The sequence below is a fragment of the Phoca vitulina genome, unplaced genomic scaffold (genome assembly GCF_004348235.1).
Source record: "Phoca vitulina isolate PV1807 unplaced genomic scaffold, GSC_HSeal_1.0 scaffold21, whole genome shotgun sequence".
Lineage (NCBI taxonomy): Eukaryota > Metazoa > Chordata > Mammalia > Carnivora > Phocidae > Phoca > Phoca vitulina.
The window spans coordinates 1621131-1648275 of record NW_022589724.1 but is presented as its reverse complement, the minus strand read 5'-3'; the positions used below and the strand labels follow the sequence as shown (position 1 = coordinate 1648275).

At 50.9% G+C, this 27145-nt stretch overlaps 1 protein-coding gene across 1 annotated transcript in view; it reads left to right on the top strand.

The window, feature by feature from the left end:
* Nucleotides 1-27145, top strand: part of GABBR2 (gamma-aminobutyric acid type B receptor subunit 2) — a 339457-nt gene that overhangs the window by 157208 nt on the left and 155104 nt on the right. The window contains exons 4-5 of the mRNA XM_032418347.1: nucleotides 12750-12851; nucleotides 25817-25882. Coding sequence (XP_032274238.1) covers nucleotides 12750-12851; nucleotides 25817-25882 — 168 coding nt within the window. The remainder of the gene's footprint in view (nucleotides 1-12749; nucleotides 12852-25816; nucleotides 25883-27145) is intronic.

The window sequence follows — 27145 nt, the reverse complement described above, 5'->3', positions numbered from 1 at the left end:
AAAGACGAGGTTCTGGGCGGCATCGATGTGGGAGGCCGGAAGCTGGGTTTGAATCCAGCTCTGCCCCTAGACAGCTCTGTGACTTGGGGCAAGTCCCTGCCCCTCTCCAGACCTCAGTTTCCCCTGCTGTTCGGTGAGGACTGATGGGTCAGTGTGTCGGGGATGTGGGCAGTGGGCCTGCTGGCCAGAGGCGTCCCTTTGTAGTGACCTCAGGCAGGTGCCTCCTCCTTGTCACCTTCTGATCTCGATGCCCCGTCCCTTGGATGTGCCCAGCTCTGCCTTCTTCTCTCTCCCAAATGTCCTGATTGCTCGCTTTGTGTCTCACACGGATACCTGGAGAGGCCCCAGCACGGTCACAACCTTCAGGCCTCCCAGTCTGGGGTGGGACACTCAGGTAAATGAGCCCTTCTTGGGTTCTGTCACCGTGGGAACCACCCTGAGGGGCAGTGCCGCCCCCAACCCCTCTTCTCCCTGCATCTATCCTCCTGGATTCAGGGGGGCAGAAAAACATGAGTCCGAATCTCGGCCCGGCGGCTTACTGACTGTAAAGCCACTTAACCTTCCAAGCCCCCCATCTATAAAAATGATGTCTGCTTTATAAAGTTGTTGAGAGGATGCTGTGCACTCCAGAGTCATCCTGCCGAGCCCCTGAGCCTGCTTGCTCCCCGAGGGCTGGGAGTGAGGAGTGGGAGGGGGAAGGCAGAGGGGTGCCTTCTCTTCCTCCCCCGCCCACACGGCCAATCTGCAGTCTGGGAGGAGGGAGGGAGGCCGCGTAGACAAAGGAGGAAGGCTTCAAATGCGAGGGCCATAGGACGTCCGGGCAGATTACTGAGCGGAGGACAAAGAGCCCACTTTGGAATATAGGACTGGAAGGAAATCTGCACGTGAGAAGGGCAGGGATGCCCTAGGGTCTCTGAGGAGTCCTTCAGCTCCACCTTGCAGTGAGAGGGTGGACACGGATCCACGCCTTAGCCAGCTTCCTGAGCTGCCTGGAGCTGTCCCGTTTCTGCAGGGTGAGACTGTGTTACGGTTGGGCTGCCCTTGACATCTGTGCCCTCGTAACTGGAGTAGAGGCTCGAGAACCTGAGATAGTCCTCAGGGTTCCAGCTGTGTCTTCTGTCTCTCCATCTGAGGCTGAAATACCTACTATAGCAAACCCACCTCTGCTTGCATACCAGCAGTGACGGGAAGCTCACTCTCCTGCCACAGAAATTCCTTCCATCCTTGTTAGAAAGTTCTGCCTCTGAGAGAGCCAAAAGCTACTTCCTGGTGGCTTCCCACACTGGTCCTGGCCATTCCCCAGGGGCCACACTGGTCCCCTAGTCTCGGTGACAGCTCCTCGGGGTATGCAGGTGGGACTTGCTGGCTGTGCGGGCCCCCTCCCCATCGCCTCTGCAGCTCCTCAGGTGCTGGGGAGCAGGGGAGGAGCTCTGCCAGCCAGGGAGCGACTCTGCGTTCTGCTTCCTCCGGCGCTCTCCAGTGAGGTTTCGCTAACGTCCCTCCTCTTAGCTGGATGATATCCCTGTTTGTTTAATATCTAAACATTTCTGTAACTGTTGGTCTGGGTCCCACAAGCCTGCTGCCATTAGAGTGATGGGCGCTTTGTCACAGGAAAGAAGCCAGGCTCCGATGGCTGATTTCTTTCCCCCACAGCTCAGCGTGGTCTGACTTCACGGAGCTAACAGAGCAGCAGAAATGGCAGAAGAAGGGAGGACTGCTGGCTGGGGTTGCGTGCATATCCAAGAAGGGTACTTGGGCCTGGTCCCGCTTCCTCAGGCAGCCCGGGGCTGGGCGCCGGGCGTCCCAGAGGGAGGGTGTGTGGACTCCCAGGACAGTTTCTGGTTCGCCTGAGAGAGCGGCCTTGAGCACAGGACCATGCGGTTTAGAGGAGGGGTCACCACCAGCTTGGGCATGAGGGAAGGCTTCCCGTAGGAGGACGTGTTTGAGGATGTGTGGGATTTTAAAGTCAGAGCCGATTTATAAGTTTCCTATTCTGCTGTAACAAAACATCACAAACAATTTGTTATGTTACAGTAACAAACCTTGGAAGTTCAAAATCAGTCTCACTAGGGCAAAATCAAGGTATGGGCAGGACTGGTGCGTTCTGGAGGCTCGAGGGGAGAATCTGCTCCTTCGCCTTTTCCAGCTGCTAGAGGTCAGCTTCATTGCTTGGCTCGTGGCCCCGTCCTCCACCTTCAGAACCCGCCGTGTGGTTTTGTCACACGCATCTCTCTCAGACCCCTGCCGCTGTTGTCTGGTCTCCTTCTGGGACTGCCTCCCTCTTTCCCTTATGAAGACCCCTGGGATTACACTGGGCCCACCTAGATAATCTAAAACAATCTCCGCACTTCAAGACCCTTCACTTAATCCCATCTGCAGAATGCCCTTTGCCATGTGAGGTAAAGGATTCCAGGAAGGACGATGTGTGCATCTTTTGGGAGGGGACTTTCTTCTATCACACTTATTCTTTGGAATTTCTAAAACTGTGCAAGGCTGGATGGTGGGGAGAGGAACTTGAGAGCCAGAGAACCCTGGTTCCGTGAGTCATCTGTCCCTTCTCCCAGCCCGTGCTGGTTGGTCTAGGGTGTGCTGTCGCCCTGCAAGGTGTGGTTCTGGGAGATGGGCCCCCAAGGAGGTCGTGGGGCACCAGGGCAGAGGAGCATGGCCTGCAGGCTCTCCCCCTCCCTCTGATGGACTGCTGTAACACGGCGATGCGGCGGCTGCCAGGCAGGAGGGAGATGTCTTGGGGGGATCCTGGGTACCGGAGCCTGTCGCTGGCCAACTCTGCCAGTTGGGCTCCCTGTTCCCAGCCACCGTGTGGACTGGTCAGACGTCCACCGACAGGTAGGAGCTGTCCTAAGGGTCTGATGTGAGTGGTTAGGCAGGCTCAGGTCACAGGTCCCCACACCCCGTGCCATAGTGAGGACAGCAGGGAACTGCCCCCGGGAACTCTACGTGCCCCCTGTCCCCCAGGAGTGCCCACAGGGCCAGTCCCCTTGTCAGCGGGCTGTTTTCAGGCTGAGGCTTGCAGGCCAGTGCTGGGCGTTTGGCCCGCCCCGGCAACACTTCTCAGATGGTCTCGGCGTGAACTCTCTCAGCCTCAGAATATGTACCCTCTGCATCGAGCCCGGAGGGATATGGTGCCACCTGTGTGCATCCTTCATTCTCTCCTCTGCCTCATAGTTTTGAGCACCTACTGCATGCAGGCACCGTGCCAGACCCAGGAAATCAAACAGCCCTTACCTCGCGGGGCTGCCGTGTTAGTTAGGGAGCAGACGTGACAGCCCCAGTTCTCACGGGTCAGCTCTCTGGGGGCCAGCTCGAAGTCAGCAGCCTGGACTGCTGAGCCTGTCCCGGAGGCCCATGAGGCCGGCGGCCCCACCTAGGTCCCCGCATCTCACAACTTGGCAGCTCCTGATCCTGCACTTGCTGTCCTGCTCTTGGTAATGCTGGGGAAGTGAGAAACACTGGCATTTGGGACAGACAGGTGGCTGTCAAGTAGAGGGAAACTTTAGCAGGGTGACAGCATAGGTAAGAGGCAGGACAGGAAGCCCGACTGCTCCACAGGATCGTGGTTTGGACCAGTAAGGGGCCGGGTCCCGGGAGGCCCCAAATGTCTTTGTTTCCATGGCTGCCACGACAAATGCCCAGCAACTGCATGCCTTAAAGCAGCAGAAGTCCCTTCTCTTACACTTCTGGAGCCAAGGGTCTGCCATCAGGTGGCCGCAGGGCCCGGTTCCCTCTGCTGGCCCCCTGGGAGGGTCCTTCCTGGCCTCTTCGGGCCTCTGGCTTGTGGCTTCACCTCTCCAGTGTCTGCCTCTGTCATCACGTGCCTTGTCCCTCACGTCTGTGTGTCCCGAATCTCTCTCCGCCTTTCTGTCATTGGATTGAGGGCCCACCCAGGTAGTCCAGGATGATCTCATCTCAAGAGCCTTAAATTGATCACATCTGCAAAGATGCTCTTTCCAAATCAGGTCACATTCACAGATTCTGATGGCGAGGACTTGGACATACCTCTGTGGGGGTCACGTTTGGCTCTGCCGGGTGAGCACACAGGTGTCCCCCATGCATGTGTGGTCTTCACATGGACACGGCTGCATATATGCCCACAGGTGTTACCCTGTGCAAGTGCCCCATGGTTGCAGTAGAGTTAATACATGTTCACTTGTGTACTTGCCCTTGTAAAAAAAACTTTCACTTGTGTTCAACTCTGGTTATAGCTTATTAAGAGCTTACATTTGTAGAAATCTGAAAGCTAGATGGCTCCGTTTTTTTTAAAGGAATGCTTTCTTCAATGAATGTTCATCAGGTTTAGAAAAGTGGAAATACAGCCACATGGAACATGGGAATTTAAGTGCATGTCCCAAATCTTTGAAAGACTCCAGAGATGCAGAGGGGTACATAAAAAAGACAGAGCAGGGGCAGGTGGAATTTTGAAACACTTGTTTTCTTGGAACCACATGCATTGGTGATGAGAGAAAACTCCCTTCTCTTGCATCCCAACCAGCTTCTCCTTACACACCTCTGGTGACAGGGAGCTCACTATCTATCAAAGCAGCCTTCTCCATCACTAGAAAGTACTTTTGGCTTTGAGCCGAAGTTTGCTTTCCTGAACCATTTGCCTGTTGGTCCCTCCTCTGCCGTGGGGGTGCCCAGAACCAGGTGCCCTCTCCTCCACATGAGAGCCCTTCAGAGTTTAAACCCAGCCATCACTTCCTGCCTTGGTCTTCTCTTCTGCAGGCTAATTTTTTAATTAGCTTAAATTAATGATGGTTCCTGGGGAGCTCCAGCCCCAGTAAAAGTGACCTGAATTATTCAAAGATTTGAGTGTTTCAAATGCCTGTTTATCCTAATTAGCATCTTAACTACAGCGGTGCCCTCTGCCTCTAACGAGCCACATTTTAACATGTTCCATATTTTAATGGATTTTACTTGAATGAACTGTTTAATCAAGGGAAGACACATTTCATGAATGAATAGAAGTAAATCTATAATTATACGCTTTAGTCAGGTAAGAGGAGTGACATTTTGGCACAATCCAGAGCTATATATAGCGAGTGCATTTGAATGACAAAGTAGGTTACCTCCACTTCCATAGGAGAGCTGGGAATTCGCTTTCCTCTCAAGTTCATTTTGTAACCTAATTAGAATTTTCAAAGAGTTGTAAAGTGCATGTGGCGCAGATCTGGTTCTTCCCACCTTTACCTGGGTCTCTGCCTTTCTAGATGATTCCTCAGCTGGTGCAGCAGCCTCATTAGGTAAGGCGGCCAGGGAATTCCTGGCCACAGAAGCCAAGTGTCCCGGGGTCTCCGATGCTCCCCATGGGGTCCACCTTGCTCTTCATGTCCTCCGTGAGAGCCTTCGCTGCCTGAGACGCATGGTCAGACAGTGATCACTTAAAGCTGTCACAACGCTCTGCTTTCCTCCTCTGCCTTTCTTACTGTCTCTTAAGCCTTCTCCCTTCTTTCCTTCTTTCTGTTCTTGTTTCGGACATGGTCAGGACCTGCTTCTCACACTGGGGCCAGGAGTAGCAGGATCTGGGGATGAAAGAGGAGACCTAACTATGGGCTGGGGCAGGAAAGGGCAGGGGAGGGGTGAAGGAAGCTTTTGTAAAGGAAGATGGTGCCGCGGACCTGGAGAAAGTGGGGACAGTGATGTGGGGGGCTTTCGGGCAGGCTGACAACCCTGCTGTGAGCCTGGCAGTCCTGTTGCTTTTACCCTTAAAATGTGTGGTTCCCAAAGTGGGGACAGTGACGTGGGGGGCTTTTGGGCAGGCTGACAACCCTGCTGTGAGCCTGGCAGTCCTGTTGCTTTTACCCCTAAAATATGTGGTTCCCAAAGTAGGGACAGTGACGTGGGGGGCTTTTGGGAAGGCTGACAACCCTGCTGTGAGCCTGGCAGTCCTGTTGCTTTTACCCCTAAAATGTGTGGTTCCCATCTTTAGCTGCACATGGGAACCACATGGAGAACTCTAAAAATGCTGATGCCCAGGTGCTAGCCTAGGAATTCGAATTGGTTTAGGATGCAGCCAGCGCATCAGTATTTTTTTTTTTAACTCCCCAAGTGGTTCTGATAGGCAGTCCAGAAGGCTCCAGGTGACTGCAGCCCCAGCCAATACCTTCACCACAACCTCACGATAGACTCTGAGCCAGGACCACCCAGCTAAGTTGCTCCCACATTCCTGATCCATGGAAACTGTGAGATAATAAATATTTCTTGTTTGAAGCCACCGAGTTTGGGGAAAATTTGTTACACAGCCGTGGATGATGAATACAGATTATTAGTTGCCCCGAGCAAACCCCTAAGTGGGTCACGTCTTGCATCTCCACCAGGGCCTCCAGACTCTCTAACCAGGATGGTTGCTGGAGCTGCCTCCCTGGCCTTCCTGTGCCCCTCCTGTCTCTGCCCCCCACTGGCCCCACAGCAGCCTAAAACACAGTTCTGGTCATGTTACCCCTCCTTGAAACCTTGTACTGGCTTCCCACTGTGCGTAGGCTCAAGACCAGCATCTTTGATGTAAGTTATGAGGCCCTTATGGCCTACTCTTCATTTCGTGTGCACAACCTTCCGCCCTCCCTGACCCATGCTCTGCTTTAGCCCAGCCTGGCTCTTCCAGCTTCTCTGCTGCTCTCTCCCACTGTGGGACCTTTGTATGCATGACTCCTCAGCCTGGAATCTTTCTCTTGCGTTACCTCCTGGCCTGGGTCCAGCTCCCCATTACAGCCTCTCCCAGAGCATACTCCTGAACTTGAGAGTACTCCCTTGTCTTGGTAGGTACCAGGGTGGTTATCTGACAGGTGTTCCTCACCCCCACTAGATAGAGACCCAGGACTGTGAATGGTTTTGCTCACTCTCAGAGCCCTAGTACCACCTCACATGGTGTGTGGAATAGAAGAGATGTTAATATCATGAATGAATGAATGAATGAATGAATGAGCCAGCGAATGAGTGAATGAATGAATGAATGAATGGGAGAATGAAAAAATCAGGAAAGAGACTAGCAAGAACAAACAGGGCCCCAATCTAGAATAACCAGAACACTAGGTAACTGTCCAGAAAGAGAGTCAAGCCCATTGGCAGTGACTGGGCATCAGATGGAATTCCCACCCTGGGATTGAAGCGGGAGCCCCGACTGGGAGCCTGAGATCTAGGAAGATCTCTAGCCAGCTGACATACCTAGTCCTCTGGTCTGCTTTTCCTCCTCCAACCTGTCTGCTTCTCCCCCTGCATCTCACAGGATGGATACAGACAGGCTATGTCCCCGACGCCTCAGTCAGTTGGAGGAGTGAGGCCAGTGTGATGGCTCCATTGGAGTGACAAGTCCCCATCACGCCTTCCCCCTCAGCCCTGTGACCCAGCTGGGAGGGAGACGGTGTGCATACCTACTGGGCCTGCTGTTCAGATGGCTCATCAGACCTGACGGGGTTTTCTGCCTGCTCACCCTGAGCAGGACCATCCCCATGGCTCTGGGCTCCCCCAGCGCTGCTGATTCTGCCTAGAGACCTCCCTAGAGCTTAAAGTCTGAGCTTAAATGTTGAAATTCTTGGATTTGGATCTTGGATTCCCAAGGCAGCCTGGGACCCCTTAGGAGACATTGTTGTCATCCCTTATAACCTTTACACTCCCCAGCCCCCTGAGTCCGTGGCCTCCCTAAAGGGTCCTTGGTCCCTGTCCTAGCCACACCTCTCTCCTCTGAGCCTGAGCCACTTTGTCACTCTTCCTCCTTTTTTTTTTTTTTTTTTTAAGATTTTATTTATTTATTTGACAGAGATAGAGCACAAGCAGGGGGAGTGGCAGGCAGAGGGAGAGGGAAAAGCAGGCTTCCTGCGGAGCAGGGAGCCAGATGCGGGGCTCGATCCCAGGACCCTGGGATCATGACCTGAGCCGAAGGCAGACACTTAACCAACTGAGCCACCCAGGTGCCCCTCACTCTCCCTCCTAAAGGCAGCCAGAACTGAGCCCAGTGTTCCAGGTATGAGCTGACATGGACAGAGGACAGACCAGAGGGTGCCTGTCCCCTCCTTCATTCTAGATGTGATGCCTTCTAAATGTGGCTCCCAGTCCTGCTCACCCTTTTAGCAGTGGCCTCACTCAGTTAACACATTCTGGTTTTCTAATCAAGGGGGGAAAATACCCAAGCCCTTGGAAACATTTGTTCACACTGTGATCAATGGTTCTTGTAAAACTTATCCTGCTTCCTTTAGGACAGTGGTTTCCAAACTTAAGCGAGCATCAGAATCGCCTGGAGGGCTGAGTAAACACAGGTGGCTGGACCCCACTGCACAGTGTCTGATCCAGTAGGTCTGGGTGGGGCCTGAGAATTTGCGTTTCTAACAAGGTCCCAGGTGATACTGATGTTACCCTCCAGGGGCCATATTTGAGAACCATTGCTTTAGGGACATGCTTCCTGGCACAACCTCATGTCCAGTCCGTACCAGTTCTTGAGGCAGGAGGAGGGAAATCAGCAGCTGTTGCTTCCAAGCCTACCCCAGATTATGTATTCATGGGGCTCTGACCCTCTGGTTCGTCTCTGTGGCATCAAGTGACTTGGGCTCCTGGGAGCTCCTCCAGCAGCCTGGGCTCAGATCCACTGCTCCGGAAGCAGGGAGAACTCTCCCCTCTGTGACCTCAGCCCTGTGAGCTGGCCCCGGGGCCCCAGCCTTGAAGGACTCAACCCCTCCTGATTCTTCTTCTAGCACACTGGGGACCCCGCCCATGACCCTGCTCACTCACCCCACCCCTGCCCCCCAGCAGTCCTAGCTCATCCTTCCCGGTAATGGGGCAGCCTTCCCCTCTGTCCCATCCATGCATATTAGGTCCCCTGGTGGGACCCCAGCTGTACTGGAGTGAGAGAGAGTGTGTGTGTGTGTTTTATTTTCTTGGAAATTAAGAGTTATTCTTTTCCCAGAAGAACGTATTTCTGCTTTTGTAATGGAGGTGAATGAAAACCTGGGATTCAGTGTGCAGAAATGCAGTTTATAGCAAGACACTGGCCCCATTAAACAAGAGAACCTGCAATTCCAGAAGGAAAAATAGGGGTTTACAAATTCATGTCGTCCATCCTTGGCCAGTGGACTGAATGGCCCTCCCGATCTCACACATGAGGTTGTGGGTCCTTTTCCTTAGGAGTTACATCAATTCCATTGTTTCTTTTCCATGCTTTGGTTTCTTAAAAATACCGTTTATTACTGAATTCCTCCATTTGCTTTCTCTAAAGAGGTCCATTAGAATAAACACTTGAGCTGAGCTCAGACTTCTTGGTGCTAAAATTATGGTGGCTGATCGCACCACCATCTGTTCTGACCTGTTCTGGCTCATCAGCCTTCTAGAACTGTCCACAGCTGGCAGGACCCAGAAGGGCCAGCCTGGGAGCATGCAGAGAGCACAAGACTAGGAGTGACACTTCAGTTTCCTCATTTGTGAAATTAGGGGCAGAGTGAGATGACTTCCAGGGGTGTTTTAGTTTTGTTTGTTTTGAGTTCTGACTGCCTAAAATGATAGTTTATTTGCCCTAATTATATACAGCTTTTGTGCACATTCTTATTCACAGAGAGACACCCCAAGCCACTGACCGCCTGGATGGCTTGCCGTAGGCCTGGATATGATCATTCCAGCTTTTAAGCCGCGTAAAGAACTTGAGAGTCTACAAAGCCATTCCCCGTCCTCAGTGTTTTTGCTGGGCCCCGAAACAACCCTGTAAATTACACGCTGTATTGTGCCCACTTCAGAGGTGCAAAGACGGAGGCTCAAGAGAGCTCTAACCGTTCCCGCGGGTGTGTGTGGTGAGCAAGCCGAGGGCTGCCGAACAAGCCGGGTGCTGCGTGCATCAGCTGCACTGCGTCTAGCAGGGGTGATTTTGCACAATTTCTGTGTCTAATAATCATTGTTGCTCCACAACACCCCCTGACACACAAAACGAACAACGGGGCTCCACCTGCATCCAAGAAGGATTTGGGGCAGCAGAAATAAAGTGTAACGCCAGAGTCAACCTTTTTTGTCCAGTCAACTAGTTCCATCTCCCATCAAAATAGAGGTAAAAACTAGGGATGGACAGGGTTCACCCTGACTGCGGCAGCTTCGTTTTTTGTACAAAGCATTCAGCACAGAGTATTTCAGGCATTCAGGAAACACAGAATAGCAAACACCCATGGACTCATTACCCAGAATTAATAGATGTTCACATTTTATTCTACATATGTCATATTTGTCTTAAAGAAATAAAATACAGGGCGCCTATGTGGCTCAGTCAGTTAAGCGACTGCCTTTGGCTCAGGTCATGATCCCGGAGTCCTGGGATTAAGTCCCACATCAGGCTCCTGGCTCAGCGGGGAGCCTCCTTCTCCCTCTGACCCTCTCCCCTTTCATGCTGTTTCTCTCTCTCTCTCTCAAATAAATAAATAAATAAATAAAATCTTAAAAAAAAAAGAAATAAAATACAGCAGTTCCCACTGAAACCCCTTGCGTTCCCTTCCACTGTGGTGGCTTCCCAGGGACCGTCCTGTAACGTTTAGGGCCAAATTATTCCAAACACTTTGATATATACATTGGAAGACTCTACCAATTGTTGAAACAAGAAGTACTTTTTTTACTGTGATAAAATATACATAACATGAAATTTCCATTGTAACCATTTTTTAAGATTGATTTATTTTTTGGGGGGGGGGAAGGGGCAGAGGGAGAGAGAGAGAGAATCTTAAGCAGACTCCACACTAAGTGTGCCCTACACAGGGCTCAGTCCCATGACCCTGAGATCATGACCTGAGCCAAAACCAAGAGTCAGACGCTTAACCAACTGTGCCACCCAGGCACCCCCATCCATTTTAACCATTTTTAAGTGTCCAGTTCGGTGGCATTACGTACATTCCTACTACTGTGCAACCGGCACCACCCTCCGTCCCCGGGTCTTTTTCATCCTTCCAGACAGTCACAGTACTGCTCAAACACTAACTCCCCGTTCCCTCCTCCCCAACGCCACATTACCATTGCTCTACTTTCTGTCTCTATGCATTCAACTCCTCTAGGTACCTCATGTAGGTAGAATCCTATAATATTTATCCTTTTGTGTCTGGCTCCTTTCACTTAATATAATGTTTTCATTTCATCCACGTTTTCGCCTGGGTCAGACCCTCATTCCGTCGTAAGGCTGAGTAATGTTCCATTGCATGTATGTACCACATGTGTTCATTCCTTCATCCATCAGTAGACTTTTGGGTTACTTCCATCTTTTGGCTTTTGTGAATAATGCTGCTGTGAACATGGGTATATGAATACATCTTGAAGACCCTGTTTTCAGTTCTTTTGAGAATATACACAGAAGCAGAGTGCTGGCTCATAGAGTGCTCTATGTTTCATGTTTGAGGGACTGCCTTACTGTTTCCCACAGTGGTGGTGCCATTTTGTGCACAGGGGGTTCCATTCCCCTACCTCTTCGCTGGTGCTTGCTGTCTCCTGTTGTTTTGTTTTTTTTTTTTTATTTGAGAGAGAGAATGAGAGACAGAGCACGAGAGGGAAGAGGGTCAGAGGGAGAAGCAGACCCCCCGTTGAGCAGGGAGCCCGATGCAGGACTTGATCCCGGGACTCCAGGATCATGACCTGAGCCGAACGCAGTCGCCCAACCAACTGAGCCACCCAGGCGCCCCTTGCTGTCTCCTGTTTTTTGATAATAGCCATCCTAATGCGTGTGAACAAGAAGTGCTTATAAGGATCATCTTCTCCTAAGGGAGAAGAAACTGAAGCCCTGAGACAAGAGAGTCACACAGCGAGGCCAGGGTCACAAGCAAGTCAGTGACAGAGCAGAACCTAGAACCTGGGGCCCCTACCCCCCACCTAAGTTGTTTTTACTGAGGTGGGTGCTCAGCCATGGCCACAGGCTAGATACAAACTTCACATTTCTTTGGTTTGGTCCTTACTTTGGGGGGTGTGTGTGTGTGTGTGTGTGTGTTTAAATAATTCAAAATCGTATCAATATTTTAAGATATGAAAGGATCTTATATTTTTTAAAAACCTAGATTTCAGAGTTCTTGCCCCCAAATCAGAAGGTCTAGTGACCCCGGACTAGCATTCTGACACTGCATGATTGGGGCAGCTGCCACCTTAGATGGGACATGGGGTCACCCGTTTGCCGCTGTCCCCACCACTCCCTGACATCCTTCTACACGGACGGCTTCACACAATGGCCGGACCCGGCGAACCCTGGAGTTTGCAGACCTCTGCTTTCCAAACACATAGATGGTAGCTGTCTGTGTGTTGGTGGACAAGCAGTCACGTGTAACAGCCCAGGCTGGTTCCAGAGCCCCTTACTCTCTCCTCTATTCTGCACCGTCTGTCTGAGAGTCTTACTCTTTCTTCATCCTAGAAGTGAAATAGTATTGCAAACAAATAATACAAAATATAAATAGAGGTGTATGTGAACAGTCTGACTTGGAGACTGTGTGAAAGGGCAAAGAAACACCAGCATGAAAGGCCAGAGATTCGGATGCCCATCTTGACTCTCCCAGGAAACCCCCGTGCACTCCCAGTCTGCTGTCCTTGTGCCCCTGTGTCCCCTGCCCGGTGGGACGGGTGCATCTCCCAGGACTCACAGGGCCGTCTTGGTTTATAATGAAGGGGGAAAATCACTCCTTTTGCATTGTTGATGGAGAAAACCAGCCCGGTTGAGCTGCTTCCCCGGGCTGACCCCTCTGAACAGACCCTTCCTGTCCTTCCCGTGGCCGCCAGTGTACCCACCCACTGCTTTCTCTTTGTAACAGGTGAGGAACGACCTGACTGGGGTTCTGTATGGTGAGGACATCGAGATTTCGGACACCGAGAGCTTCTCCAACGACCCCTGCACCAGTGTCAAAAAGCTGAAGGTAGGTGCGGCTGGCCGTGGCCGGGAGGACAGACAGACGGCCACCACGCCCTGGGCTTCCCCACATCCCTGACTCTGAAATAGCCTCGAGTTCGGCTGTTTCATCTCGTCCTGGCATTTCGCGCGTGGGGAGAGGCTCCCAGGCATTGGCTTCCCTTGGCTTCGCCCTGGCTTGGCCAGCCGTGGCTGCATGCACAGCCACAAGGAGCTTCCGCGGTGATTTTGTATCTCTCAACCGAGCCTAAGAGGCAAGCAGGGCGAGAGTTACTACCTTCTTTGTTGCCAAGAGGCTGAGAGGGAGGGATTATCTTGCCCAAAGGCACAGCAAGGAGGTACAGTTGTTGGGACTGAAAGCCCAGGCTCCCTCCCAACCCCTCTTGGGACTCTCAGTCCAGGAACGGAAAGCGCCAACTAGAAGCTTGCCCAGCTGCAAGTGGTCTCTGTCTGCCATTTGTCTGCTCAGCCCACACACTCTCTCAACCAGCTGGTTTGTGCCAGACCCCCTCCTGGGCCCACAGACGCCATCAGGCCTGCCCTTGTCCTCACGTTGCTCACAGCTGGTGAGGAAGCCAGTTACCTCTCTGGGGATCAGGAACAGAGGGGCCTGGGAACAAAGGGAGGAAGTGACTCATCCCGCCCAGGGAGAGGGTTCAGACAAGGCTACTGAGGAGCATTTGCACCTGGCTAGGGAGGATGAGCAGGATGGGGGCCTGCAGGTGCCCAGCAGGGAAGGAGGGCTGAAGGTAAGAAGGCAGAGCGGCCATGCTCTCCACGCAACAGGGACCAGTAGGAATTCCACCGGCACCGGAGTGTCAGGGCTGAAAAAAGAAAAAAGAACCTGGAGCCAGGTTCCACAAGCTTTGAATGCTTAGCTAAGGAGTTTGGTCTTTTATCCAGGGGGCAGTGGGAGGTGCTAGGGGTTTATAAGCAATTGCAGACATAGTTTATAAGCAGCGTTAGCTTCCTCTTTCCCTCTCTTCCATTCCCTCGTGCTCACATTTAGGGCTTTTGGCATGGAGACCCCAGATGCCAGTTGCTGGTATGCCCCCTTCCATCTTGGGCGGGTTCCGGGTTACACCCGTCAGAGCAGGTGGCCGTTTAGAATTCTTGTCTTCCAAAGTCCTCAGTTCACAGACGGGAAGACTGAGGCCCAGAGCCAGGGAACAAGGGAAGCAGAGCACCAGCGATTTGTCCCCTAATCTCAGGAGCAGCCACCATGCCTGTGCGTGACATTTCAGCCCTAAGAGCCCGTGCAGAGAAGGAAACCGTAGCTAGGGAGCGCCTGCTGGCAGCCCAGGTAGCTGGGGCCGGATGTGCCCACGCTGTTCCCCCCCAGGCTGCGGGCTGTGGGGTCCGGAGGACCCCGAGCCGTGGAGTGCTTACTCTGCAGGGAACAGCTGGCGTGGGGCCGGGGGTGGGGAGAGGAGCCCGATGCTGTGCCGACATCCTCCTGCCACACAGGGCAGCCTCTCCCCAGGGTGGGCACTTGAAATAGCTTCTTCCTGCGCCTCAGAGGCCCCACGGAGTTCTGTGGGCTTTCAAGTTTAAAGAGCCTTTGTGTGTGGAGCGGAAGCACTAGTTGAAAGCCTGGGAGAAATTAGGGATGGAACTGGGTGCTCTGCTCTTCAACCAACTAGCTCCAACAGAAGTAGGAGTGACAGGACTGATGATGGAAGTAGCAGCCTGCCTGTCCGCTGCCCTGACCCAGAGCCAGGCCCTGATGCAGAGCCTTGACCCGCACTGGCTCGTTCAGTCCTACCCAGAGCCCTGGGACTGAGGGTGTTTTTGCATCCCTGTGTCACAATGGGGAACTTGAGGCTCAAAGAGGTTAAGGATCACCCCGAGTCACGCAGCTGGAAAGCGGTGGGGCTGGATTCAAGCCTGGATCTGGGTGATAGGGCAGCTCAGGTCTCTCCACCGCCCCACACAGCTGCAGGGCCCAGAAAGGATTCCAACATCACATAAGCTGGGGGAGCGGAGCCCAGTCTGTCTGTTGGCAAAGGAGTCCTTGTGGGGGAAGCACTTCTCCCCCAGAGACCTGCATGGCTCCTTCCCCAGCCTTCTTCTCCTTCTTGCTCAGTTGTTCACTTTTCCCAGAGGTCTTCCCTGAATGCTTCATTTAAAAGTTAAATTCTTGGGGTGCCTGGGTGTGTCAGTCGGTTAAGTGTCTGCCTTCGGCTCAGGTCATGATCCCAGGGTCCTCGGATTGAGCCCCATATCGGGCTCCCTGCTTGGTGGGGAGCCTGCTTTTCCCTCTTCCTCTGCTGCTCCCCCTGCTTGTGCTCTCTCTCTCTCTCTCTCTCTCTCTGTCAAACAAGTAAATAAAATCTTAAAAAAAAAAAAAAGAAAGTTAAATCCTTGCCCACCTTGTGCTGATTTGCTCCGTTTCACTGATGGATATCTGTATTCATTTCCAGGGGTTGCTGTAACAAAGTACCACTAACTATGTGACTTCAAGCAACAGAAATGTATTCTCTTACATTCTGGAAGCTGGAAGTCCAAGGTCAAGGTTTGGCAAGGCCATGCTCTCTAGAGGGCTCTGGGGCTCTCCCCTGCCTTTCTCTTAGCTTCTGGTGTTGCCAGCAATCCTTGGAGTTCCTTGGCTTGCAGCCGCATAACTCCAGTCCCTACTTCATAGGGCATTTTCCCCTTTCTCTTCACATCATCTTCTTATTAGGACACTAGTCGTGTTGGATTACAAGTCTACCCTACTCCAGTATGACCTCATCTTCACTAATTACATCTATAGTGACCTTGTTTTCAAATAATGTCACATTCTAAGGTATTGGGAGTTCAGCATATCTCTGGAGGATACCATTCAACCCTTCACAACATCTGACCTACTGCCCATTTTGTCTAGTTGTTTTATCTTCTGTCTCCTCCCACTGGAACCTAAGATCTGGGAGGCAGGAGTTTCTGTCTGCTGTGCTCACTATGTCATTCCCCATCACCCAGAATCAAATTAATTTGAGTGTGTGTAAATAAAATGCCAAGTCTGGACAGACAAAGCCAACAGAGAACACAAGGATAGAATACTCAGGAATAAAGTAAAGTAACTTCTGGAAAGCTCAGAGAAAAAGCAAATCTCTGGTTTACTGTGGGATAGGATAGAAAAGGAGGTACAGAGGACGAGGAAGAAAATTAAATACCAAAGAGCAGAATTAAAATCTGCATTGGCAGTATTAGAGAGCAGAATTAATGCCAAGAAAATTAAAAATCAATAGTGTGGGGGACAAACTTGAGATATTTCCCAGAATTCAGAGGAAATGGTGAAAGTGGTCAATCTAATGAGGGAAGAGGTAACAGGGACACTGGGGAAGGGAGATCCTAAGGGAAAATGAGGATGGATGAAACGGAACTAAAATCAAAACAAAATAGACATCATAGTAGCAATAAGCATACCTCGCACCCAGATCTTGGTTTCTAATACCCATTCTCCATAAAAAGGATCCAGGACCCCTTGGAGAGATGGCTGATTCTAGGACTGGGGCAGGACATATGCAAGATGATCCTGGAGCATCTTTTAGTGCCAGAAAAGTAAGGGAGTATTCAGAACAGCAACAACACACACTCATGGGAGGGTGTCCGAGCCAATTGAAAGAGCTCCCAGTGGCCAAAGCTGGGACAATGTCAGCAACAAAATAAAATAGTATTGGATTATAACCCCACGTATAAAAATAAATATCCGTGTGTCTGTGCTGCTATGAATAAATAAATGGAAAAGAACAGATAAATCTCTTATACAGAAGAATTCCAAATAATTTATGTAGATATTTCATGCTCATGGAGGTGGAGCAGGACAAACCACTTCTTAAGTGACTTCCTTCCAAAGAGCACAGTGAGGAAAGGGGGGAGAAGAGTAACTTGATGGTGGAGAAATCAGACAAACACGACCTCAGCCAGGTGACCAAGGTCAACATCAACAGTGATAAGTCACATTGATAGGAGGCACCCTTGATATGAGGGGGTGAGAAGGCCAGTTTACCTCTGTGGCCTTCCTTCCCAAAACCCATGCCCTAAGCCTAAGCATAAGGAAAACGTCAGACAAATTCCAGGTGAAGGCCATTTTCCAGATACTCCTCAAAACTGTCTAGGTCTTCAAAAATAAGGAACGTCTGAGTCGAAAGGAGCCTATGTAGACATGACAACTAAATATAATGTGGTACTCTGGATGTAATCCAGGAATAGAGTAAGGACATTAGAGAAAAAAAAAAAAAAACTAAGGAAATCTGAATTAAGTATGGACGTTAGCTAATAATAATATTGATTCATTAATTGTATCAAATGTACCACACTAACATAAAATATTAATAATAGGGGAAGCTGGGTGAGGAACATAGGGCAACTTTCTTTGTCACTTTTCTGTAAATCTAAAACTTATCTCAAATAAGAAGTTTATTTTGAAAAAGGAGACACACTTAAGTGGGCTCAAGAGAATCCTGCTAGATTGGACTGACAGAATTGCTAATAGTCAACCATTTGGAACTACAAGATCAACAATTTCATAAAGGAAATGTGCGCATTGTTACATGCACTGTCTAGCTGGCCTTTCCACATTCTAGCAGAATTGGTGAAAAGAGAGTCATACCAAGACACATTTTGGCAAAATCTTTGAAGTACAAACATAAAGGGGAAAAAAATCTATAAGTATCTAGGCCAGAAAAAAGCAAATTTCCCACAAAGGTGCAAAAACCAGGCCACTTCGACTCCTCTGCAGCTTTCAAGCCCAGAGACAATGGAGCAGCTGGGAGACATCCTCCCATGCGTATGGCTCAAGTCCTAGCCAGGTGCCCTTCTTGGAGTTAATCCTTTAAGTCCTACATCAGCTCAGCCGAGAACAATGGCAAACTTCATAGCAGGTCATGGCGGAGACGGCTGATCAGGGGCCAATGCAACCCGTGGTCAGAGAGCTCAGTCCAAATCATTGTTAAAAAATTGTACACAGATGCAGAAGTTCGTTTTGAAAGCAAACGTACGTATACATTGGGTGCAAAAATAGATACTTTAATAACAATAACTGAGATAGAAAAATCCAAATTCCATTCACAGAGCCCCTAAAAGGGGGTGAGTAAAACATATGGGTGGTAACCTCCTGGTCTTAAGTAAAAGAGGGACTCAGCAGAGCCCACCCTGCTCATGAGTTTCCTAAATAAACATACACGCTAAAGAAGGCTTTGAATAACTTGATGGTAAATACACTACAATGCAAACAGAACCCAAAGCTTTTGGCAGAGAAGGTAGAAGCAGGGAAATTTTAGTCCACATATTGAAAACCTGAAAGCCTAACATATAATTAAAGACCAAATAGAGCCATTCTGACCATAAATTCAAATGGGCCCATTCTCCCTATTAAAAGGCAAAGACTTTGAGAATTATGTTTTTCAAGAACTGACTACAGCTATTGACAACAGAGGAAATGACCCAGAAAGGTCAAAGGTAAAATGTCGGTCACAGGTAGATCAAGCAAACCAAACCAAGCAAGAACCCCAGTGTTCATATGAGACCAAAGGGAATTCAAGGTACCAGCTGTGATGAAGGAGAGTCATTCTCTATAGATAGGGGTTCGATTCACCGTGAGAATAACACACTCATGGACCATTATTGCTGTAAATTGCATCTCATTGAAATATATAAAGAAAAGCCTGTTAAAATACAAAGGAGAATTGACAGAAACACAACAGCACTGGGAGCCATAACACTCTCAGTCTTGGACAGATCACCCAGGCGAAAATACGCAAAAGCACAGAGGAACCAAATCGTGAAATTCATCAGGCTGATTTAGCAGATATGTACCAAAGTTCACCCCAAGGAAGTCAAGAAATGAAACCATCTCTGTGTGACGCAGACCCGAGGCCTCTCAGCTCCTTCCAGGTCTGTTCCAAACACGGGGACTTGCAAGTGAACTGTTGCCACGCTGCGCGGGGAGGGGGGCGGAGGCTGCCCCTGGCTATTTCCAGGGTGCCTGCTCCGAAGCATTGGGCCCCGTGGGGGAGAGTGCCCGGCTTCAGATGCTCTGTTCTTTTATTTGCTTTATCTACCTTCCCTGGAGCAGCGCCCCCAACCCATCATTCAGGATTCAGATTCCAGGATAATCTCCCTAATTTATAAAGCAGCCGATGAGCAACCTTAATTCCATCTGCAGCGTTCTTTCCCTCTGGCCACATCACGGAGCATATTCCCAGGTTCTGGAGATTAGGAAAGAGGACATTCCGGGGTGGGGGGGCCTCAGTCTGCCTATCATAGGAAGACCACAAAAATAGGCCTTCAGGTGGACTGCTGCCCCCTTCGCTCCAGGGGAGAAGCCTCGTGGGAGCTGCCCCCCGACCCCACAGGCCAGGAGCCTGCTTGACTGCCGGAAACTACATTTCACACAGGCACCCCAGGGGGATGCAAAGCTACAGAATAAACATCGTCCATCTTCCCAGCGGGCCAGTTTTGCTCAGAAACATGGGAAGGAAAGCATTATTTTTATCTTGAGATAAACATAGATATGTTATTGGAATGCTAAATATATGTGAATTTTCAAGATAAAATAATAAGCTTTACAGAAGTGGCATGCTATGGGCTATTCCTTCTTCACTTCCTTCTTTAAGAATATATGTCTCCTTGGGATGCCTGGGTGGCTCAGTCGGTTGAGCGTCTGCCTTAGGCTCAGGTCATGATTCCAGGGTCCTGGGATCAAGCTCCGTGTCGGGCTCCTTGCTTGGTGGGGAGTTTGCTTCCCTCTTTGCCTGCAGCTCCCCCTGCTTGTGCTCTCTCTCTCTCTCTCTGACAAATAAATACATAAAATCTTAAAAATAAAAAAAAATTAAAAAAGAAATATATGTCTCCTTAAGGTATAGACTTGTCCAATTACTATGTTGTACATCTTAAACTAACGTAACGTTTTATGTCAACTACGCTCCAATAAGTAGACAGGCGGACAGATAGATAAAAATGAAAAATAAACGGGAGGGCTAATCAGAATAAAAAGATCAATGTAACAACAGCAACAAAAGAATATGTCTCCTGCTTCTCTGCCTAAATTTAGGCATATTTCTGGTAAGGAAGAAAAATGTCTAAGAAAAACTAACTTCAACTAAATGAAAGTACTCATTCTGGGTATGGAACAGTGTGTCCGGGCCAGGAGGGACTTTGGGAAGTGTCTAGGCTAACCCTGCTGGACTTACCCCAGGTCTCACGGCCAGAGTCAGGGGGCAGGAGTGGGCCTGGGCTCCAGAGCCCTTCCCAGGCCAGCCCCCAGCCCCATCATGGCCAGCCTCTAAAGCTCAGCCTCCCTTCCAACAGCACTGCACACGTTTTATCTGATTTTCCAGCAGCCCAGTGGGTCTGTGGGACTGGGCACCTGGGAAACCAGGGAGCGATTGCAGGTGGACCAAGCCGGATGCGCAGGTGGCGGGAGAGGCCAGGTAACGCAGAGGTCAGTGTCTGGTTGACCTTCTGTTCCAGCGGGACCCTGCGCTCCTGCCACAGGGAAGGCGGGATGCGGTGGCTTCTGCTCGCCTGCTCTTTTCAATGCCCACCAGCTATTTCAGTGTCTCAGGATCACACCGGCTGTTGCAGTGCTTTCACGTCCAAGGCTACCCCACTTTCCTCCGTGAGCCGTTGCCACAAACTGGGTATTTTCTCAGCTGGGGAGGCAATACGTAGGGCTGAGCGGTCAAGCACTCAGGCTCTGGGGCCAGGCCGACCCGGGGTGGAGGCCAGCGCCACCACTTCCTACCTGTGGGACCTGGTGTCTTAGGCTGAACTCCCTAGAAACAGAGCCTGAGAGTCTGGTCAAAGTGATTTATTGAGAGCGCACTCCGGAGAAGGGAGAGAGATGCAGGATAAGGCAAGAGGGGAGCCAGGCCAGACTGCGGTCTTGGCGGGATTGCCTGGAACGCAGCCTGCGCCACAGAGCGGGCCCCGCCTTTCAGGGAGTCGGTCTCTGGGTGCTGCAGGATGTGGGGCACCGCCTGAAGTCCCTTCGCTGGGGGCAGTTCTCTAGAGAGGGGGGCGAGCTAGAAGCAGCCCACGCTCCCTGCACGGGGATGGATGCCCCGGTCCCGAGTGCAGGAACCGGCGGGGCTGGCAGTGTGCCGCACTTGAGAAACGTCCTTCATTCTTCGGGGCTCAGCTCGCTCGTGAAACTTTCCGGAGTGGACGTAGTAACAACACCTCTCTCCTTGGGCGGGGCTAATGCACTCCTTAGTCCCACAGCTAGAAAGAGCTCAGGAACTGTCCTTGCTTTTTATTTGCTAAGATCCCCTGCAACCTAGGGATTATACACAAAGTCTTTGAATTGGGTCATGTTTCTGAAGTGTCACTTTTGTGTGTGTGTGATCTTAGCTCACTTTAAGTGTCCCAGAGACAAAGAGGCTCTAGGCAAGAGATGAGAAGGACCAGGAAGGAGGGAAGGAAATCCATCCAGGCGTGGACCTCCCACCCCATCGTTGTTTCCTCCGGTGTCTGCCCCTTCCCTGTAGGCGAGGCCTCTTGTGAACACAGGCCTCTGTGTGGTCTACACATGGATCTAGCCATGTGAGTACAAGGTGTCCTTTGTCCCACCTCAGGTCACCTTTTGCTCCAGGTGGCCCCCTGCAGAATCAAGAGTCTGTGGAAGGGCACAGGAATTTTGGACCCTGCTCTCTGCCACATTCTGGGTTCACTGTACTGTCCCAACTCTGTTCTGTCGCTCTCAGCCTCAGGGACATTCAGGGCTCTCCTCCCCTACCCCCTGTTCTCCCCACACTGCCCCAGAGTCCTTTCCATGGCAAAGGAGCAAGTGTTCAGGCCCCTGGCAGGGACGTGGAGGTGTGGCCGGAAGCAGGAACCACTGCCGAGACAAAATTTCTCTTTCCACTTTACAGATTTTCAGGGAAAGATACAAGTTATGTAACATTGAACAGCGTGGTTCTGGAACTTTTATGAGAGGACACATGTGTTAAAAACTTTTAAGACTCCGGAAATCCAAGGACGCTTGGGTGGCAGTCGGTTGAGCATCTGACTCTTGGTATCAGCTCAGGTCATGATCTCAGGGGCATGAGATCGAGCCCCACATCCAGCTCCATGCTCAGCGTGAGGTCTGCTTGAGATTCTCTCTCCCCCTGCTCACACTCTCTCTCTCTATTTCTCTCTCGCGCGCGCAAATAAATAAATAAATCTTTAAAAAAAGATTCCCTCTCCCTCTGCCCCTCCTTCCTGCTCTCTCTCTCTCTCTCTCATAAATAAATAAATATTAAAAAGAAAAAAAAAAGACTCCCGGAATCCAAAACCTTTTCCCTCACCCCTGAATCTTCCAATAAATTGCTACTCTGGAAAGAAGAACGAGGTATATCCATGCTTCTCATACTCTCAGGAAAACTCATGCTCCAGGAGGACACATATCCCATTTTGAGAAGCCCTTCCAGTTCTTTCTACCGCTCTCAAGGCTCCTGCTAAGCATCCCAGGCCAGTTCCATCTCCCTTTGTCCACTCCCCACACGGGATTCCATCTCGTCCATCTTGAACGCCCTTCCCTCTCTGGGAGCTGCACTGGATGCTGGCTCTTCCCTCCCAGACACTGCAGCATCTTGCTGCCTCTCACCGGCTGGAATCAGAGTGGGTGTGAGTCGCTCCCTACCATTGGCAGAACCTGGCTCCGGCCAGGATCTTTCTCCAGGGTCCTCTGATGGTCAGAGGGCCACCAAGGTGAGAGCACTGGTTCCACTGGGCAGTGTTGGGGGAAGCCTTTTGCCTCTCTGGGAAGGGGTTCACTAGATCAGTGATCCCTTGGGTTCTGCCCAATTCTAACAGTCTGGGAGCATAGCACCAAATGGTCCTTGCGACTTGGTTGTCATGGCAACAGAGACACCAAATGGTCCACAAGTGGTAGAGCCGGTTATTTATCTATCTGCAGGTGGTCAGGTGGTCAGCCGTGAAGATGTGGGCTCCTCAGTGCATTCAAGAAACGGACATGGTGAACCCAGTGAGTGCCGAGGCCCTAGGCTAGCAGGATATCAGGGCAGTGGTGATCATAGCTACCAGTTACTGAATAAGGAATGCAGGCCAGGCACTGCGCTTGGTACTTGACAGAGCATTCACTCACTTAATTGTGCATTCAACACCTGTGGTTATATATGTGTCATGCCTTGGCCCCCTGACCTGGGGACCCAGAGATGAGTCAAGTTACCCTCAGTCCAGCGGAGAAGACAGATAAGCAAGTGGACTTGTGCCATGATAGAGGGAAGCACAGAGTGCTCTGGGCCCACAGAGGAGCAAATGAGCACCTCAGAGGACACAGATGGTTTCTCAGGGTAGGGGTGCCTGAGCTAAAGCATGAAGGGTGAGTGGCAGCTCTCCAGGCAGAGGTGAGAGGGAAGGGCGTTCAAGATGGACGAGCTTGCAGAAAGCAAGAGGGGAGCAGGTGGGGGAATGAGCCAGTGAAGGAGTACGTAAGTGGCAGACCTCTTTTAGAGAACTGCAGGTAGCTCATTCTCATGCCCTGCAAGACTGGCAAAGACTGAGCAGGAGTCGGCTGGTAAAGCATCTCGAATGTCCTACTCAGGAGCTCAGTTGACCTGGAAAGCTCAGGGAGCCATGGAAAGATTTTACACAACCACATTTGAATCTCAGAATGATTCCTTAATCCGCTCTGTGGAGAGCAGGGTGGATGGAGCAGGACTAAGGGTGGGGATCCAGCCGGGAGGCAGTTGTATTTTACCGAGGAGGAATGATGGTGGCCACAACCAGCGAGGTGAAGCTGCAGGGGTGGGGGTGATTTGGCACTGGTGGGCAGGCAGAACCAGTGGGTGGGTCCTGGTTAGGGCTTGGAGGGAGGCAAGTGAACCTGGGTGGGTGGGAGGTTGGCGACACCGTTCTCAGAGATGGACCACGCAGGAGGGGGAAAGGGCTCGTTGGCAAAGATGATGAGTTCAGCTTGGGATGTGCTGAGCTTGAGGTACGTGGGAGAATCCAAGTGGAGGGATCCAGGGGCAGCTAGAGAAAAGCTGGGCGTGGGGAGAGTGATCGGGCCTCCGTAGCACACGGCGGGCAGTTGTGGCTGGGGTCTTGAATGAGGCTGCCCAGGAGAGTGATGAGGACACAGAGCTAAGGGCAGAACTGTGTAGAACACCAGTATGTAGGGACGTGCAGAAAGATGGTGAGCTGACTCAGTCTGAGCAGGAGGGACTAGGAGGTAGAAAAGAGCCAGGAGGAAGCATCATGGAAGCCAATGGCTGGGTTTCCTTAGTATGAATCCTACAGCCCCCCGGCAAGGTAGGTTGGATTATCCCTCTTTCAATGGTGAGAAAATTGAGGCTCCAGGGGATTAAGACTCAAGTTCACACAGCTGGTCAGTGGTAGAGCTGGGATTTGAACTGAGGTCTCCCTAACTCTAAAACCTAATAAGCTATTTCTACTATACCATGTTTAGCAACACAGAGCTTGGCACAAAGTAGATGCTCAGTAAGTGTTTGCTGGCTGGCTGGATGAATACTATTAGCAGCAAAGAAGGCTAAAAGATTTCAACAAACAAGCAAAAAAAACCCTGGAGTGTGCCTGAGAGCATTGTCCACAGAACGGAAGCAGCTTAGAACTTTTTATAGCGTTGCAGACATGGTGATGACAAAGGCTTGCCTTCCTTCAACTGCTCTGTTAACGATCTTTTAAAGTCCTTTCAGAGCAGGGTTTTTTTTTTTTTTTCTCTTCTTTCCATTCTTGCTTGCAAACGAAGGATGATTTTAGAATCCAAGCCTTTTTTATTTTGCTAAAGTACATGATGAGTAAAATGGCCTCCCAGTCAGCACTTTCCAATTTTGAAAGATGCTAAAAACTGATCTTTAAAGACATGTTTCTCTTCTTTATGCATCAAAGGGCCTTGAGGCCTGCTGGAGAGGCAGGAAGGTGGCATCACCTGGAAGCCTGAGCCTCAGGGCGGACGGCAGGAAGTGAGTGCGGTGGGGAGCGGGCCGGTGGGCCAGGGCCCCGGCTGGTCTCCTGCAGGCTGCCTGGCACATCCTCCTGTAGCCTGTTCTCCATGGGGCCGGGCCCCGCCTGGATCCCTGTCCCCCGGAGAGCACCAAGGGCCTCTGACCTGACCCAGGAGGGAGCCTCGGCAAACGCCCAGTAAATGTTTGTTGAATGAATAAATGAGTCACAGGAGCTGTTGTGCAAGGCACACATTGAGATAATAAGTGCAGTCCTATTTATAGAGTTTTCAAATATAAGTTTTTCTGGGAGTTAAAAATGGGTTGGGAGGAGGTTATAAAATCCTAATACTAGCTAGCACTTACTGGGCCTTCGCTATGTGCCCGGAACTGTGTGAAGCAGTTTATGTGGGTCACGTCAGGGGGTCCTCCCGGAAGGTAGGTACTGCCGTTTTCCACATTCCACAGGTGAGGAAATTGAGGCTAAGATGCATATAGGAGCCACCTGCGGTGCCCTGAGGCTTGTGGGTGGAGCTGAGATTTGAACAAAGCTCAAAACTCAAAGAGACTCTGAAACTTCTTCATTGGGAAGGCTTGTGGGTTCCAGGAAGCTATAGAAAAGTCTAGAATACTGGGGGAGGGTGGGGCGCTGCAGTCTTATTTCAGCCACCAACTCCCTTGGGGACCTTGGAAGCTCCTTTCTCTCCCCTGGCCTCAGTTTCCCTGTGTGTCAAGTGAGGAAGAAGATTAGATGCTGTCTCGGTGCCCTGTAGGGTTGGCCTGCCCTTGTTGAAGGAATCAGGGATGCTGCTGGGACCGCTGAGAGCCGCCAGCTTTACAAAGCCTCCAGCCCGTGCAGATTTGTCCCAGGGCGTGCCGTGGAGACCAGGGAGGGCAGCAGGAGCTGAGGGAAAGCTGGCCCCAGAGAGGGCCAGAGCATCCAGGCTGGGCTGGGGTGAGAGGGCAGGGCTCTTGGCTGGGGAGCTGGGGGTGCACAAATGTTCTCTGCCCGTGGCCTCAAGCCCTCGAGTGTGCCTGTCCTCCACTCTCCTTGACACACATGTCCTTCTGTCCACAGGGCAATGACGTGAGGATCATCCTCGGCCAGTTTGACCAGAATATGGCAGCAAAAGTGTTCTGTTGTGTAAGTAAAACTTTGGTCGTGTCACTGCGTCTATGGGGAGTTTCATGAAGCTGTTTCTCAGACTCATTCTCACTGCCTGGTCTGAGCGGGATATAGGACTGGAGTCCGGGTTGTTGGAAGCAGAAATGTTATGGTCACTGCTCTTTCCTCTTTGCAGGGAGCTAAACCCCGAGCGCTCAGAACAGTGCAGTCGTGGGAGGACCTAGGGACCTCAGCTGGCCCAACATCCCCTCCAGCGCCCTGTCTAAGCTAATGCCCTGCCTGTCTTCTTAGCCTTGGAGGTGGGCCGTGTGCACGGCAGGGTGGGAGGGGCCAGACGTCCCGGCAAGGCTGAGCTACCTCAGAGCCCCCTCCCGGCCCTGGAGCAGGGCTCAGAGTCTCAACTCTGAATGTTGAATGTTCTCTCAACTGTTCAGTATCTACCCCTGAATTCTTTACAATTGTCTGGTGTGTGATAGGCAGCAAGGTACCTTTTTATACCTTATCTCATTTCATCTTTTCAGTAAACCATGTGACACAACTCACAATTATCATTATCCCACTTTAGAGATAAGGAAATAGAGGCCCAGCTCGTGGCTGAGCCAAGGCTCCATCCCCGTCACCTGATTCCCAGTCCAATCAACTTCTTTCCACATGATGTTCTACCTAAGTACTTGTGAGAGTTCTAACACAGGAACCAAGTCTTTCCATTCTGACGCCCTGGCTCCCTCTCCCCCACCCCAGGTCAGGAGAAGAGTCAACAGAATGAGAGCCCAGTCACGGGAGTCATTGTCTCCCCAATAAGCGCTTCCACTTAGAGTGAGCTTATTCTAGGTGTAGTCTCTAGTGATGGGCCATAGGCCTCTGTTCTCTTTGATCTTTTGTTGATGACTTGGATGAGATTATAAAAAACAGACTTGTAGGAATTTTGGAAGTTGTGAAATATATTGGAAACAGATCCAAGATTGCAAAGAACCCTAACAGGCTGGAATGTTTGCTTCAGTCTAAGGTTAAATCTCATAGCCCTAATAGAAGGTTACATTAGAACAAATCAAGCTGCCTGTGTCCAAGGTGGTAGAGCATAGCTGAGGAGGACTGTGCATTTAGAACAGAAGAGACTTTGGGGTCTTGGTTGACTTCAGGGTTGCTGTGAGTCACCAAGGTAAGCATAACTCTGAGGAGCCAAGGGGACCTCCGGCTGCATGTCCACACCCAGGGAAGGTGGTCCCTCTGCTGTCTGCTGGAGAGACACTGCCTGGGGTATCCTTCTCAGCTCCTGCTACC